Source organism: Callithrix jacchus, chromosome 5 (genome assembly GCF_049354715.1).
Source record: "Callithrix jacchus isolate 240 chromosome 5, calJac240_pri, whole genome shotgun sequence".
Classification (NCBI taxonomy): Eukaryota; Metazoa; Chordata; class Mammalia; order Primates; family Cebidae; genus Callithrix; species Callithrix jacchus.
In genome coordinates, this window is record NC_133506.1 from 70877096 (window position 1) to 70894281 (window position 17186).

The window sequence follows — 17186 nt, forward strand, 5'->3', positions numbered from 1 at the left end:
ATTCTTCCACAAAATTCTTCCTCCCCTACTGTTTGCCATCTACCTAGAAGGCATCCTTGGTTCCTCTCCGCCCCTCACATCCTTCCCTTCACATTTGGTGCATCAAGGCCTGTCAGCTCTCAAACTAATTCTCTGCCACCACTGTCTCCCGCCTAGACTGCTGCACTGACCCCTAGCCCAGCAGCCTCTTTGCTTCTGCTGCCACCGTCTGATACCAAACCAAGTCCCATGACTGCCCATGGTGCCAAAGAAACCAGTCTCTAGGATAACTGTACGGTCCCGTACTGCCTGGCCCCACCCACTTCTCTACAGTCCCGCTCAGCAGGCTCCAGCTGCCTGTCTTATCAGTTCCTGAACATCCCAAGTTCTTGTCAACCTGACTTTACACTTGCTGTTCCATCTGAACATTCTTGGCTGGCACCTTGTTCTTCAGATTTCAGCTGAAACCACATCTCAGTGGCCATCTATAAATATTCTCTCTAGAGAGATATATGTCCCTTCCCTCCAGTAAGCATAAGCAACAACTTTATTTATTTATTTTTCAAGACGAAGTTTCCCTCCTATTGCCCAGGCTGGAGTGCAATGGCGCAATCTCAACTCACCGCAACCTCCACCTCCTGGGTTCAAGCGATTCTCCTGCCTCAGCCTCGCAAGTAGCTGGGACTACAGGCATGCGCCACCACACACAGCTAATTTTGTATTTTTAGTAGAGACGGGGTTTCTCCATGTTGGTCAGGCTGGTCTTGAACTCCTGACCTCAGGTGATCCACCCACCTTGGCTTCCCAAAGTGTTGGGATTACAGGCGTGAGCCACCTCACCCAGGCAGCAACAACTTTAAGCTAGGAGACAGACCAGAATAAAAGGGGCTACATTACAAAAAGAAGCCACCACTTGCTGGTCCCTTCACAAAGGACCTGTAAGAATTTCTTGTCTAACACTGCAGGAGTCCACCCTAGAGGACCAAAGAAAAAGGAGAGGTGAGTTGGTAAGTCACTGAAAATATGCCTTAGCCTCACCTTACCCTGCCAATTAAGAAACTTAGTTCGAATTTAGACTTTTCAACAAAATTGGAAATTATAGGAAAATGGGAGACAGGCCAGATAGGAAGGGTGACAGCAATCTGACCAGACTTGGTCCCAGCTGCCAGTGTCTGCTCTAGAGAAACCTGAGGTAGATTCCTGCTGCTTCCCAGTCTAGAACCAGGTACATCCGTCTTTCTTTCCCCGTACCCCTGTTTCCTTTACTGGTCCTTTGTCCTCTTTCCAAACTTGAACTCCCAAGTTCTCCTCAAAATGTACTCCTGGATCACTTTTCTTTTTTGTTGTTGTTGTTGAGATGGAGTGTCGTCCTAACTCCCAGGCTGGAGTGCAATGGCCCTATCTGGACCCACTGCAACCTCCACCTCCCGGGTTCAGGTGATTCTCCTGCCTCAGGAGAGTAGGTGGGATTACAGGCACATGCCACCATGCCCAGCTGGTTTTTGTATTTTTAGTAGAGATGGGGTTTCACCATGTTGGCCAGGCTGGTCTCAAACTCCTGATCTCGTGATCTGCCCACCTTGGCCTCCCAAAGTGCTGGGATTACAGACATGAGACACCATGTTTGGTTGTGTCAGGTTTTGATAACATAAAATAAATTCATTTTGAAACTATTACAGCAGCACAGTGTATCACCAGTGATGGCAGCCTAAATGCATCTTTTTCAGGTATTTGATACTGTTGTCTGATAATGTTAAACTCCTAAAATTTAGGCAATATATGCAGATGATTCCAAGTTTCTTAAAGGGGAATTCTATGGCACTGATGGCCTCCAGCAGTGATAGGAAAGCAAACCTACCATGTAAATCTAACATCCTCCAACCAGGCAACCAGCTCCCTCCCACACTCCCACTGTCCTCACCACTCACCCTGTACATTTCAGCTTCCAGCGCTATACATTCTCACCACAACACCCTCCAGGTTGTAGCCACCATACCAAGCAGGACAGCAAACTCGATCTGTGGATGACTGAAATGCCTCTATTTCCTTTACCAGTGTGTCTCACAGGAGGACAGATTTTAAGACACATATTCTTAGCTTCAAATATGTCAAGGAGCCTTTACCCTCCTCAATCAGTGGCTCATAAGCCAGAGCCACTCATATTGAAGTGCTTGAGCAATTTTCAGATTTTCAAAACACCAAACAGAAATCAGCAATGAGCTGCTCAGACTTCAATGGCACAATTCAGTATCAACTCACTGTGGTAAGGCTGTTTATACTACAATAATTGGATGGTCTAAATAGCAGTAACTCCAGGCCAGGCACAGTGGCCCATGCCTGTAATCCCAACACTTTGGGAGGCCAAGGCGGATGGATCACAAGGTCAGGAGATCGAGACCATCCTAGCCAGCCAATATGGTGAAACCCTGCCTCTTAAAAAAAAAGGCAGTAACTCCAAAGGCGTGTGCCTGGCGGTGGTGAGATAATCAGGTGCTGGTGTAGAGGTGTATGTGTGTATATTTGGGGAGGAAGGAGAACACCCTAAAATAAAGCCAAGGAGACATTGCAAAACTACCTGTCCATGGTGCATCACAGATGTAAGCTCTCTGCACCATGCTCCTCCATGGTTCAGTATCCTTTCTTTTTTTTGTTTTTTAAGACGGGGTTTCACCATGTTGGTCAGGCTGGTCTTGAACTCCCGACCTCAGGTGATCCGCCCACTTTGGCCTCCAAAGTGCTTAGATTATAGGCGTGAGCCACCACACCCAGCATTGAGCCACCACGCCCGGCCTAATGTCCTTTCAATCTAAGTGCTCCTCCACAGTTCAATGTCCTTTCAATCTAAGTGGCAATTTCTGCCATCTTCACTAGTCTCCTGTGCGCCAGCCTAACTCTGGCAAACAAAAGTGAGCGGTACACATGCCATCAGTTTGGGAAGTCCCCCTGCATTAGGAGCCCATGAGTGGATAAAGCCTAGGGCTTTGTTCCAGCTCTGCTACCACAGGCAGGTGGGGCACTCCAGACAAGTCACTTGGCCTCAGTGGAACTCATTCTCTTTATGAAAAACAAGTAGTTTTCTTTTTCTTTCTTTGAGTCTTGCTCTGTTGCCAGGCTGGAGTGCAGTGGCACTATCTCAGCTCACTGCAACCTCTGCCTCCTGAGTTCCAGAGATTCTCCTCCCTCAGTCTCCCGAGTAGCTGGGACTACAGGTGCATGCCACCACGCCCAGCGAGTTTTTCCATTTTTTTTTAGTAGAGATGGGGTTTCACCATATTGGCCAGGCTGATCTTGAACGCCTGACCTCATGATCCACCTGCCTTGGCCTCCCAAAAGTACTAGGATTACAGGTGTGAGCCACAGCACCCAGCCTAAAATGAGTAGTTTTCAAAAGCATTCCTCAGGCACTCCAAGGAAGGGTAAGGGATAAGATCTATGAGACAGGGCAGAGCTCTGAGACCCCCTAGCCCACATCTGCCCAGGTTTTTACATATTAACCTTCCTTAAAATGTCATCTAAACAAAGCTTTTTTTTTTTTTTTTTTTTTTTTAAAAGAGATGGCATCTTGCTGTCACCAGGCTGGAGTGCAGTGGTTCAATCACAGCTCACTGCAGCATCAACCTCCCTGGCTCAAGTGATACTCCCACCTATGGGACTACAGGCATGTGTCATCGCACCTGGCTAATTTTTTTATTTTTCATTTTTTTGTAGAGACAGGGGCCTCACTATTGCCCAGAATGGTCTTGAACTCCTGCCTTGGCCTTGCAAAGTGCTGGGACTATGGGCGTGAATCACTGCACCTGGCCTAAACTAAGGCTTCTAAAACAAACACTCAACTTCTGGAAATCATCTACTCCAATCTCACCTCCAGATTTAACCATCCAAGGATCAAGCTAACATTTATACTAACATTTACAGAGCACTTTCTAAGTATTTGGCTTTTTTTTTTTTTTTTTTGAGACAGAGTCTTGCTCTATCACCCAGGCTGGAGTACAGTGGCACATTCTTGGCTCACTGCAACCTCGGCCTCTTGGATTTAAGCAATTCTCTGCCTCAGCCTCCCAAGTAGCTGAGATTACAGGCACCATCACCATGCCCGGCTAACTTTTTTTTATTTCTAGTAGAGACAAGGTTTCACCATCTTGGCCAGGTTGGTCTTGAACTCCTGACCTTGTGATCCACTCGCGTTGGCCTCCCAAAGTCCTGGGATTAGAGGTATGAGGCACCAGACCCAGCCTAGTATTAAGCTTTTAAAATATCTTATTAACCCAAATATCTTAATAACCCTTCATATCAATCCTAGGAGAGGGATATTTCCACATTTACAGTTGGGAAATTTAAGGCTCAGAAAGGTGAAGTGACTTACCCAGTAACATGAGGAATTAAGGTATCAAAGCCTTTAGTTATTTCTTCTATACCTCAATGCCTGCCTTTCCAACCACACTAATTCCACCTCTTAACCTGCTTGAAGTTCCCCCACATCATTTTAGCAATGACAACTAAGGAGTCAAAAGTGCTTCCTGCCAAACACAGTTGGTACTCACTTCCCCCCATTTACAGAATTGAGAATAATGGGGAGGAACAGTAAGATGTGGGACACATGACGAAGAGCTTCCTCCCAGGTTTGCTGTACCCCACTAATTAATCTCCTCCAAGCTTTTCATTGTACCTCTTAGGCTTTCTAGATCTTGCAAGGTCTCTTCTCTTCTCCCTCTCACATCTCTAAGTCTACATTCCCACGCAGGCTAAATCAAAGACTCAGTTCTTTAAATCAAGTTCTGACCAATGGCAGGTGGATCTGAATGTTTACTTCTCAGCTCTCTGACCATCTGTGCTTCCAAACAGTCCTATAACAAATGGTTCTATGTATGTGACTAAGCCTCTTCCCCATGCTCCACCTACACACCACTCCAAACTCTGGACCCCCCGTCTTAAATTACACCCTACATTGTATTTCTGCAGGAGTCCTTGGAGGGTAAAAGACGGTAAATAGTAGGAAGAAACTCTAAAGGAAAAGGTCAAACCAGACAGACATACCCTCTTCGGGTATCTTGGATCCTCTCCCCAGGGCCTCTGAAGGATGCACAAACCTGAGACAAGTGATGGTTAAAAAAATTTGGGTTTTATTGTTTTTGCTAAATAATACTAAAAAAAAAAAAAAAATTCATTTTGAAGGCAGGGCTTGAATTATTTAATTTTGATCCATTTATTTAATTAAAAAAAAAGGAAGGGGGAGGAGATCATGGCCAAAAAAATAGTAGTTAACCCCCACCCTACCCCCAAAGCTCTAGCCAGTCATGTGCGCATCACCCATATCCCACTCAGTGCCTGATATTCAGATGGTGGCATACTCTGCCCCATGAGACTGCCTGAAGGCACAGGGCAATGGATGCCAATTTTAGCTCTCAGCAGGTTAGTCAACCAGACAAACTGGTGGGCTAAAGTCCAGAAATTCTTTCCAGGTTTTCTGCTCATTGGCTGAGCACATACAAACTGTCATAAGCTTGTAAAATTTAAGGGGAGTTGGGGTGGGGCATAAGAGCAAGAGAACAGCAGGAGAAGAGAAACTACAGGTCACCCAAGCTATTTCTTGGGCTAGTGGCTCTGGATACAGATTTAAAGAGAGAGGTCAGAGTAGATGGACTCGAGGTTTCTTATCAAAGAAAACTATCCCTCAAATAAGAGGAACTGAGATGTGCCATGCAAAGAGTACTTCCTGCAGAGGCACAGGAGAAAGGGCAGCTGACTCTCTCATGTGGGGAGAGTGGCGAGGAAGTTCTAGTACCATGAAGTAAGACAGGCAGAGGGAGAATCCTGAGGTTTGGGCCAAATGTGAGACTGGTACACACACAGTTAAAGACTAAAAAGCCATCAGGAACCCTCAAAGCCAAATTCTACTGCACACACTGGTTCTACAAAGTTCACAGCAAGAATCTCTTGCACCAAGTCAAGTTAGTGGCCTGGCTATGGATGGTGGGGAGGGCGATACATTTTTATTTTCAGAGGGATGAGGTGGGAAGAATAGCCATGATCTAGTAAAAAGAGACCTGCAAGAAGCAGAAAATATTTAGAGAACATTTTAATATATATTTTCATATATATATTTAAAGTTAAGAAAAATAAAACTAATTCAAGCCATGCCCTGTGCAAAAGAAAAAAAAAAAAAAGAAAAAGAAAAAGAAAAATTTAAAGTGAGACCTTTGCTGCTCTGGTCTCAACTTAAGAATCAGTCAGCTTGTTATTTTTATTTTGGAAGATGTAAAAGTTTCTTTCAATCATTCAGAAGGCAAGAGTAGCCACTTATAAAAACAGAATGGCAGGAACAGACTAGGAAAGGAAAGTCAGAAGGGCAGAGTGGGAAAGGAATTTTCAAAAATAAAATTAACAAGGTGACTGTTCCAGAAGGGGGCTGTGAAAAGGATATGGTGGACCGAAGTCTGTTAGTCAAGTAATGATTCAACTTTTAAATTATTCTCTTGTTCTTTTTTGTTGGGTGTTTTGTTTGTTCAAGTCTAAGATTTGGAAATGCTGACCCTTTGTTAACAAGAGCCAACAGGACATATAGGATCCCTTCCCTCCCCCGGCCTGCCTCCGCTGAAGCCACCACCAGCGCCTCCTTGGCTGGATGCTGGAAGAGTCCTCCATGTGTATGGACTCAGGATGACAGGGCAGCCTCCTTCTGTGGTTGCTGGGCTTGTGAACGTTGCAGTATCTTTTGGCTTTCCACGTCTCTAAAATGTTTTTCAACCTGAAAAAGACCAAGCAACCAAGATCAGTAAAGGAGATGGGCAAGAAAGGTACAAACAAGAAAGGTCCCAAACAATCCAACCGAGGTTTCAACAGCCCTGCCCTGGCTGTCCAGCCTATGCACTAGCCAGGCACCCCTGTCCTTGCTGTCTACTGGCCTTTCCAACCACAAGGTAGGCCAGAGTCTCCTGCTTCAGCCACATTTTTTGCAGTTTCCACTAAGACTGGCTAGAAGAGGGTGATTATACAAACTAAACAATAAAATGAGAGGAGATTATCATGACCAAATTCCTCCTCTCTTCTACACAGAAGTGCAGAATGAAAAGCTGGTGGGGGAATTACAGTCTTACCACACTTCCTGCATCTACAATGTTGGTCTCTCAATGTTCCTCAGAGAAAAAAAAAGCAGGAGTGTTTTGGAAATTTGTTTTCACAAATGGTATAACTCAATCTAAAGTCCAGTGATAAATGTAGGGTCAGAGACACCAATGGCAACTGATTTATACCAACCAGATCTTTCTAGAAGGATGCCTGCAGCTAAGAAAAACCCAGTATGGGGCCAGGCACAGTGGGTCATGCCTGCAATCCCAGCACTTTGGGAGGCCAAGGTGGGCAGATCATTTCAGGACAGGAGTTTGAGACCAGCCTGGCCAATATGGTGAAACCTCATCTCTACTAAAAATACAGTAATTAGCTGGGTGTGGTGGTGCACGCCTGTAGTCCCAGGTACTCGGAAGGCTGAGGCAGGACAATCGCCTGTACCCTGGAGGCGGAGGTTGCAGTGAGCTGAGATTGCACCACTGCACTCCAGCCTGGGTAACAGAGCGACTCTGTCTCTAAAAAAGAAAAACCCAATATGGGAAAAGAGAAACTGCTCAGGCCCAATACCATGGAATGGCCTTGCTAATTCTAAAAAGCCAGCAAAGAACATTGGGTCAACCACTCACTTCATTCCACACCACCCCATGGTTCCTCTCCCACAGGAGTGTCCAAGCCACAGCTGCAGAACCCCACAGTACAGGAAAGTCAGGGAGACCACACAGGGCTGCAAGGGGAGGCAGAGACTGTAGCACAGTGTCCTGCTCTGGTGCTAAAGACTGAAGGCCGGAAGAACCATTCTCTCTCCCCTAAAGTTTCAAGGCTCCTTTACTTACTATTTTGCGTACATGGCTCAGTGCACTTCCCTCTTTGCCTTTACAGTTTTCCACTTGATATGGGGGTGTAATAACAACTTCTTCCATGACTACGATGTTTTTTTCTTGCCATTTACAGTCTTTAATGCTGGATGGAGAAGACAGCAGTCAAAATACATGTAACCTCCTTTTGGGGGCATCCCACATCTCCTGTCTGATGAATAAATAATTCCAGAAGGCTGATACCAAGTTCTCAGCTCACCATTAAGCCAACAACTAGACGCCAGCAGCCCACAGAGTAGCCAAGAAACATTCCTTGGGTGCCACTGGCTAGAAAACCAATGAAACTCAGGCACATTTATTCTTGGGAGAGCCCAGAAATTGTTACAATGAAGCATCAGAGACCTGAAAAGTCATAAAAATGTGATGGCAGCCTCAAGAAACCCAACTAAGATAGCAGCCTAGGGCAGAGGCTGGCAAACTTTTTCTCTCAAGGGTCTCTTAGCAAATATTTTAGGCTTTGCCAGCCATATCCTCTCTGTTACAACTAGCACTGAATTCTGCCATAGTTGTGCAAAAGTAGCCATGGACAATAAGTAAACAGATGAGCAGATCTGGCCTGCTGGTATAGTTTTCTAACAATTGGTCTAGGGAAAAATACCACCTTTAGAAAGAACAGGCTGGGTGTGGTGGCTCACACCTGTAATCCCAGCATTTTGGGAGGCCAAGGCAGGTAGACTGCTTGATTCCAGGAGTTTGGGACCAGTCTGGGCAGCATGTCAAAAACCCATCTCTACTAAAAATACATACAAAAAATTAGCCAGTAGCAGTGGCATGTGCCTGTACTCCCAGTTACTCCAGAGGCTGAGGTGGGAGAATCACTGGAGCCCAGGGAGATCAAGGCTATATTAAGCTAAAATTGTGCCACTGCACTCCAACCTGGGCGATTAAAATGAGACCGCGTCTCAAAAAAAAGAAGGCCAGGTGTGATGGCTCATGCCTGTAATCCCAGCACTCTGGGAGGCCAACGGAGGGCGGATCATTGGGTCAAGAGATCAAGGCAACCATCCTGGCCAAAATAGTAAAACCCCATCTCTACTAAAAATACAAAAATTAGCTGGATGTGGTGGCACATGCCTGTAGTCCTCGCTACTCGGGAGACTGAAGCAGGAAAATCGCTTGAACCCAGAAGGCAGAGGCTGCAGTGAGCCGGTATCACACCTCTGCACTCCAGCCTGGTGACAGAGCGAGACTCCATCTCAAAAATAAAAAAATAGAAAACAAACTCCCCATCTTACTATGATCTGTACTCTGACCCTTATCACCCACAATGGGAGCTGCTTCTCAGACTGGCTCCACTCAATTATCAGACAGTTGGGCACTTGCCAGACTGGGAAAACCCATTCCAGTTCACACTTGGGGAGCCCCAGGGCAGCTGATGCGACTGAGAGTTCCTTCACATACCTGTAAATGTTCAGATACTCACACCATGGCCTCAAACAGCTCTGATGCCAGCTGTCATCTGTGCACCAGACCCAGGGTGGTTAAATAGGGGAACAGAAGGCAGTGGGGGGGGATGGAGGGGGGCATCAAATGTTCCAGTTTTGCAGCAGCTAGGGAAGCTAGTGGAGAGTCAAATGACTTCTGCTGTGACAAAATGTCTTTTAAGAGGTGATAAGAAGGTGGCCTACTCTAACTCTCTGTGTTCATCCCAATCTACATTGGGAAAAGTGATATAATTTATCCTTAATAAAAACTGCATCAGCTTTTAGAGAAAGGCACAAAACAACAAAATCAAAGAGAAAGAAATTCACTAGTTCTAAATTATGGACTACTAGGTCTAAAAGGGATTCTTAGGGATGATCTAATCTAAAACTAAGTTTTACAGAAAAGAAACTGAGGACCAGAGAAGACAACTTGTCCATGATTACACTATTCTTCTGTGTGGAAAGTGGGCAACAGCACCTGTATCTCTGGATGCCAGCATATTGCCAATACCCTTCCCAGCTTCCCCAGTAGACTTTTAGGAAGACAACCACCCAAAAGCCTGCCATCAGACAGCACAATCAGGTAGCATTACCCCAGGACGAAGGACCTCCCAGTCCCCTAACTCACGTCTTGTGAATGGTCTGGAAGAGCTGCTGGCCCTCTAGAGAGACACCAGCACTGATTGCATAGGCCTGGCTCAGCTTCTCCTCCTTCTCCGTCCGTGCTTTGCTGGCAAGCTAGGGTGGAAGAGAGGAAAGAGACTCAGAATGGGATTCATCTTCATTCTTCCCAACAGTCAGGACCTAAGCTGAGGAAAGGAGGCCAGGAAAGACTGATCTGGACAGATTCTGTTTTATCAGAAATGAAAAGTGAAACAAATTTTAAAAATCCACAACATACTTAAACAGTTACTGCTATTCCAAGAAAATGTTCCTTCCTTCCTTCTAATACATACTGCATACCTACCATGTGCCAGACATTCACTGTGCTAAGCTAGATACAGCCTGAGTGGGTGGGGGAGACAGACTATAAACAACTGAAAACAAGGTAATTTCAGACAGCGATAAGCGCTAGGAAGAAAACAGAGCACTTTAACATACGGCGTGTGGCTGGGGGACTATGTGATGGCAAATGATGGTCAGACATGTAAAAATATATACATTTCCGGCTGGGCACAGTGGCTCACGCCTGTAATCCCAGCACTTTGGGAGGCTGAGGTGGGTGAATCATGAGGTCAGGAGTTTAAGACCGCTCCGGCCAAGATGGTGAAACCCTGTCTCTACTATAAATACAAAAAAAATTAGCTGGGCATGGTGGTGGGCACCTTTAATCCCAGCTACTCAGGAGGCTAAGGCAGCAGAAACATTTGAACCCAGCAGGCAGACATTGCAGTGAGCCAAGATCCTGCTACTGTACTTTAGCCTGGGCAAAGAAGCCAGACTCTGTCTTGAAAAAAAAAAAAAAAACCCACTTTCTCTTTCCGTTTCAAGGAGAAAATTAAGAATTTTTATCAGCTGCTGTGCTAGAGCCTCCAGTTTAAAATTAAATACATACCACACCTTCACAGCCCACAATTTGAGGCTTGAAAGACTCTTTCCACTGTAATCCAAGCACTTTGGAGGCCAAGGTGGGCGGATCACCTTAGGTTGGGAGTTCAAGACTCTTTCCAGCACCATTATCTGTGCTTACAAGGGGAGCCAGGACTCAAGTAAATCTAACCATAGACACTGTCCACCTTTACTTCAGCTAAAGGCAACCCTGTCCTGCTTTTGAGGAAAAGAAAGGGTTTGATTTCTTTTTTTTTTTTTTTTTTGAGATGGAGTTTCGCTCTTGTTACCCAGGCTGGAGTGCAATGGCACGATCTCGGCCTCCTGGGTTCAGGCAATTCTCCTGCCTCAGCCTCCTGAGTAGCTGGGATTACAGGCATGCGCCACCATGTCCAGCTAATTTTTTGTATTTTTAGTAGAGACGGGGTTTCACCATGTTGACCAGGATGGTCTCCATCTCTTGTCCTCATGATCCACCCGCCTCAGCCTCCCAAAGTGCTGGGATTACAGACTTGAGCCACCGCGCCCGGCGAAAGGGTTTGATTTCTGTCATGTCTGTTCTTTCACTGCCCTCTGGTGGAACAATTCACAAACTGATCAAAAGAAAATCTAGTAAAATCTGGTAGTCTATTACAATGTAGTAAATTCTACCCTGTCAATCCCTATCATCTCTCCAGCACATTTCTGATCCCTGTCCCAGACTACTGGTTAGACTCCAGAGGTACAAATTTGTTTGAGTGTAAGACAAAACAAATGTGCTAAACAAGGTTTGTTAAAACAAATTAAAGCAGACAATGCATCTGAAAAAGTCCAAATAATCCAGAGACTTTTCAGACTCATGAACATAAACAGCTGAATATAACAAAGCTGCAGCACATGCACAAACACACACGAGAATACACAGTTTGTCCCCAAACATTAATTCCTTAAATAAAAGGAGGAACTGGCCAGGCGCGGTGGCTCACACCTTTAACCCCGCACTTTGGGAAGCTGAGGTGGACAGATGACTTGAGGTCAGGAGTTCAACACCACCCTGGCCAACAAGGTGAAACTGTCTCTACTAAAAGAACAACAATTATCTGGGTGTGGTGGCACACGCCTGTAATCCCAGCTATTCAGGAGGCTGAGAATGGCTTGAACCCAGGAGGCAGAGGTTGCAGTGAGCTGAGATTGCACTGAGATTGCGCCCCATCTAGGTCAACAGAGAGAGACTCTGTCTCGAAAAAAAAAAAAAGGGGGACTATACCTACAGCATGTTCCAAAAGTACCTTGGTGCTTGGAATCTTCAAACATTTATATTTTGCTTTTACACTGATCAATCAAACCATAAACCAAGCATAGCTTTATAGCAGGAGAAGTAAACCAAGTATCTAATTCTTTGTTGATAAAAGTAAGCACTTTGTTAAGGCTTAGGTTTGGCTATGAAGAAAAGGAGGCCTTCAATTGCCATGTGGCACTGCGTATTCTTGTCCTTGCCTGAGTTTCAAAGACTATCTCAGGAAGGAGGAGCGGGTGTGAGCACAGAAGGCCAGCTCATGCTGTCATTTCAGCCTCCCTGGGTAAGAGAGGGAAGAATGGCAAAACTCTACAGTGCTCTTAAGCCAGAGCTCCTTTTCACAGGATCTCTAGGATATGGAGAGAGACAAATACAGCAGCAATATATAAATAATCTTTCAGGCCTGGCTGCCATTCTGGCCCCACCAGGCTATAACTGTACAGACAAACGCACAGGCTGACAGCATTCCAAGCAGTGGCAATCCCAACTGTAGCAAGAAAGGCTTGTAGCTTCTATGTAGTTTCTATGGAAAGAGAGCTGCTGCTGATGTATTTTAAGCAGCAATAAGCAACGCTTACTCAAGCACCAAAAAAACCCTGGTAACAAGGAGGAGTTTCCTTTTTTTTTTTTGAGATGGAGTCTCACTCTGAGGCCCAGGCTGCAGTGCAGTGGTGAGATCTCAGCTCACTGCAACCTAAGGAGGAGTTTCCTTGAATCTTGCTTTCCAAACAATGCCTTAAGAAAATCTGAAGTGGGCCAGCACTGTGGCTCATGTCTGTAATCCCAGGATTTTGGGAGGCTGAAGTGGCAGGATCACTTGAGCCCAGGAGTTAGAGATCAGTCTGGGCAACATAATGGGACTCTTTCTCTATTTAAAAAAAAAAAAAAAATCTGAAGTCTTCAAAGGAAGAAGGAAAAACTGGAGGGTGGCAGAGCTCCTGGGAAGCATCTAGTGGTCAGGAATGTATTTACCTTATAAGGTGGCTGGAGGAGCTCACTTTGAAACCTCAATCCCTTTTAAAAATGTTTATTCCTGCCCACTGGCTGCTCTGAAAAGCCATCTTTGCATTGTTCCTCGTCCGACTCCTTGCTCGCCGCAGCCGCCTCCGCCGCGCGTCTCCTTCGCCGTCGCAGACTCCGGCAGCTTTATCGCCAGAGTCCTTGAAATCTCGCTTTCTTTTTAATCCCCCGCATCGGATCACCGGCGTGCCCCACCATGTCAGACACAGCGGTAGACACCAGCTCCGAAATCACCACCAAGGACTTGAAGGAGAAGAAGGAAGTTGTGGAAGAGGCGGAAAATGGAAGAGACGCCCCTGCTAATGGGAATGCGAATGAGGAAAATGGGGAGCAGGAGGCTGACAACGAGGTAGATGAAGAAGAGGAAGAAGGTGGGGAGGAAGAGGAGGAGGAAGAAGAAGGTGATGGTGAGGAGGAGGATGGAGATGAAGATGAGGAAGCTGAGTCTGCTACGGGCAAGCGGGCAGCTGAAGATGATGAGGATGATGATGTCGATACCAAGAAGCAGAAGACCGACGAGGATGATTAGACAGCAAAAAAGGAAAACTTAAACTAAAAAACAAAAAAAAAGGCCGCCGTGACCTATTCACCCTCCACTTCCCGTCTCAGAATCTAAACGTGGTCACCTTCGAGTAGAGAGGCCGGCCCGCCCGCCCAATGCGGGCAGTGCCACCTGCAGACGAACGACGCGCTCTCCACTACCCAACCCAAACCATGAGAATTTGCAACAGGGGAGGAAAAAAGAACCAAAACTTCCAAGGCCCTGCTTTTTTTCTTAAAAGTACTTTAAAAAGGAAATTTGTTTGTATTTTTTATTTACATTTTATATTTTTGTACATATTGTTAGGGTCAGCCATTTTTAATGATCTCGGATGACCAAACCAGCCTTCGGAGCGTTCTCTGTCCTACTTCCGACTTTACTTGTGGTGTGACCATGTTCATTATAATCTCAAAGGAGAAAAAAAAACCTTGTAAAAAAAGCGAAAACGACAACAGAAAAACAATCGTATTCCGAGCATTCCAGTACCTTTGTTGTGTATGTACTTAGCTGTACTATAAGTAGTTGGTTTGTATGAGATGGTTAAAAGGCCAAAGATTAAAAGGTTTCCTTTTTTTCCTTTTTTGTCTATGAAGTTGCTGTTTATTTTTTTTGGCCTGTTTGATGTATGTGTGAAACAATGTTGTCCAACAATAAACAGGAATTTTATTTTGCTGAGTTGTTCTAACAAAAAAAAAAAAAAAAAAAATGTTTATTCCTGAAAATCAAAATCATCTCCAAATGCTGGGTCAGAGAAAGCTGCTTTTATAAAGCTTGTGTTGACTAGATAGTCTGAACACTCAAAGAGTAAAATATCTTTGTCACCTACATAGTAGCTTAAAAACAATATCACCCCATTTAGTAAGAGAGAAGAGTTGGCTCAGGAAACCAGGCATCTATGCAGAATGTTTAAGAATGGAACTGACAAATTAAGCTAGAGGAAGGGAGAAAAAAAAAAGCTGAGAGAAGAGCCACTTTTGAATTTTTGCCAGAGAAAAAATAAAATGGATATAAATCTCAGCCAGAAGTGATTCTTTAGACAGCCTGAGTAACAATGACACACTGGTTATAGAAAAATGATTTCAAAATATACCAGTCCCCCTCCATCCCAGGCCAAAATACCAGTTATGCAAGTGCAATCTCCCCTAAAGGCTCCTAAAGGCTCCAAAAGCAAAGGAGATAGGACAATTCTCCATTTCAATTCTAAGGCAAACAGATCCCAAATGCTAAATGGTTTAAGGGGACACTTAGAAAAGTCAGCAGAAATGACTGTAAGCTGACTATGTATTTCCAGTTCACCCCCAATATCCTCAACCTAAAGGAATGCTTTAGGGATCTAGACTCAGCTACAGGGATCTACTTTTACCAGGAAGCTGTACAAATGGGATAAAATCTCCTAGAGAGGACCCCATCAATTAGGGGTCCCTATCAATGGGGGAGATTGCTCACAATAAAAGAATCTAGAAGTGTTTCCTTTCCTCAAAATTGGGGATGGGGAGAGAGAAATTACCTTGCCCTTTTTTTGGTCATAAAAACTCATGCAGAACATGGATATGCCTTCTTTTATAAAGCAAATGATTATCATTCTACCCTCAATTTAGCTGCTGTACGAATCTAAATTTTCCCACATATTTTTGCAAATGACTACATACTTATAAGTGGCCCAATTATTTCAAGTTAGTAAGTTTCTGGTTTTTGTCAAACCACTGAAGAGAACCAATAAAAGCTGCCCTCAGTAGAAAAAGTATAAAATGTGCCTTCTAGGCTTAGGAGGATCACCAAGATTACTTTTTAAAATCTTATTTTTATAGTTTTTCCTTTACTAGACATTTCATATAAATGGAACAACACAGTATGTTGACTTGTCTCTGACTTCTTTCACTTAGCATATTTTTTAGGTTCATTCATTTTGTTTTATTTATCAACAGTTTTTTTTTTTTTTTTTGAGACGGAGTTTCGCTGTTTGTTACCCAGACTGGAGTGCAATGGCGCGATCTCGGCTCACTGCAACCTCCACTTCCTGGGTTCAAGCAATTCTGCCTCAGCCTCCCGAGTAGCTGGGACTACAGGCGCGCGCCACCGTGCCCAGCTAATTTTTGTATTTTTTAGTAGAGACGGGGTTTCACCATGTTGACCAGGATGGTCTCAATCTCTTGACCTCGTGATCCACCCGCCTCGGCCTCCCAAAGTGCTGGGATTATAGGCATGGGCCACCACGCCCAGCCGTATCAATAGATTTTTATTTTGAGATGGAGTTTCACTCTTGCCGCCCAGGCAAGAGTGCAATGGCGCAATCTCGGCTCTCTCCTCCTGGGTTCAAGCAATTCTCCTGTCTCAGTCTCCTTGAGTAGCTGGGATTACAGGCATCTGCCACCACGCTCGGCTAATTTTCGTATTTTTTACTAGAGACGGGGTTTCTCCATGTTGGCCAGGCTGGTCTCGAACTCCCAACCTCAGGTGATCCACCCGCCTCGGCCTTCCAAAGTGCTGGGATTACGGGTATCAAGGTTTTAAATTGCTAGGTAGCATTCCACTGTGTGGATATAGTTCTACCTTTTATATATTCATTCACCAGCTGATGGACAGTTGATCAAAATCTGAATTGTTGCCAGTTTTGTTTTTTGGGTTTTTTTTGGAAACGGAGTGTCACTCTATCACCCAGGCCGAAATACAATGGCACAATCTCGGCTTCCTGCAACCTCCACCCGCTGGGCTCAAGTGATCCTCCCACCTCAGTTTTCCCAAGTAGCTGGGACCACAGACGCACACCATCATGCCCAGCTAAGTTTTTGTATTTTTTATAGAGATGGGGTTTCAGGCCGGGCGCGGTGGCTCACGCCTGTAATCCCAGCACTTTGGGAGGCCAAGGAGGGTAGATCATGAGGTCAAGAGATCGAGACCATCCTGGTCAACGTGGTGAAACCCCGTCTCTACTAAAAATACAAAAAATTAGCTGGGCATGGTGGCGTGTGCCTGTAATCCCAGCTACTCAGGAGGCTGAGGGAGGAGAATCACCTGAACCCAGGAGGCGGAGGTTGCGGTGAGCCAAGATCATGCCATTGCACTCCAGCCTGGGTACAAGAGCAAAATTCCGTCTAAAAAAAAAAAAAAAAAAAAAAGAGATGGGGTTTCACCATGTTGCCCAAGCTGGTCTTGAACCCTGAGCTCAAACAATCCACCCACTTCGGCCTCCTACAGCACTGGCATTACAGGCGTGAGCCACTGCACCCGCTGTTTCCAGTTTTTGGCAGCAGTCACACACAAGTCTTTGTGTATATAAAAGTAAAACCATTTTACTTTTTAAAAGTAAACAATCTTTGTGTGTGGACATGTTTTTACTTTTGTTGGGTAGATACATAAGAACAGAATTTCTGGGTCATATTTATGGTAAGTGCATGTTTAACTTTTATTTTATTTTATTTTTTTTTTTTTGAGACAGAGTTTCGCTCTTGTTACCTAGG

General features: G+C 44.9%; 2 protein-coding genes and 1 long non-coding RNA gene across 4 annotated transcripts in view; 2 read left to right on the forward strand and 1 right to left on the reverse strand.

Moving 5' to 3' along the window:
• Positions 1–17186, forward strand: part of LOC144582551 (uncharacterized) — a 35119-nt gene that overhangs the window by 4994 nt on the left and 12939 nt on the right. The window lies entirely within an intron of this gene.
• LSM12 (LSM12 homolog) overlaps positions 5077–17186 on the reverse strand; it is a 32427-nt gene continuing 20317 nt past the window's right edge. The window contains exons 3-6 of one of the 2 annotated variants that reach the window (XM_035303092.3): positions 9972–10081; positions 8557–8652; positions 7878–8004; positions 5077–6724 (exon numbers count right to left, since the gene is read on the reverse strand). In XM_035303092.3, the coding sequence (XP_035158983.1) occupies positions 6632–6724; positions 7878–8004; positions 8557–8652; positions 9972–10081 (426 nt within the window). In that variant the 3' untranslated portion in view covers positions 5077–6631. The remainder of the gene's footprint in view (positions 6725–7877; positions 8005–8556; positions 8653–9971; positions 10082–17186) is intronic. The other variant, XM_008996715.4, reaches the window with a different exon arrangement.
• On the forward strand, positions 13207–14304 carry LOC144582550 (prothymosin alpha). The gene has a single exon (XM_078372639.1). It carries the CDS (start codon positions 13384–13386, stop codon positions 13714–13716), a length of 333 nt encoding a protein of 110 aa, XP_078228765.1. The 5' UTR covers positions 13207–13383; the 3' UTR covers positions 13717–14304.

What these genes read in the sequence shown, in the direction of transcription:
- LOC144582550 (XM_078372639.1), top strand. Translation starts at nt 13,384, where the DNA reads ATGTCAGACACAGCGGTAGACACCAGCTCCGAAATCACCACCAAGGAC.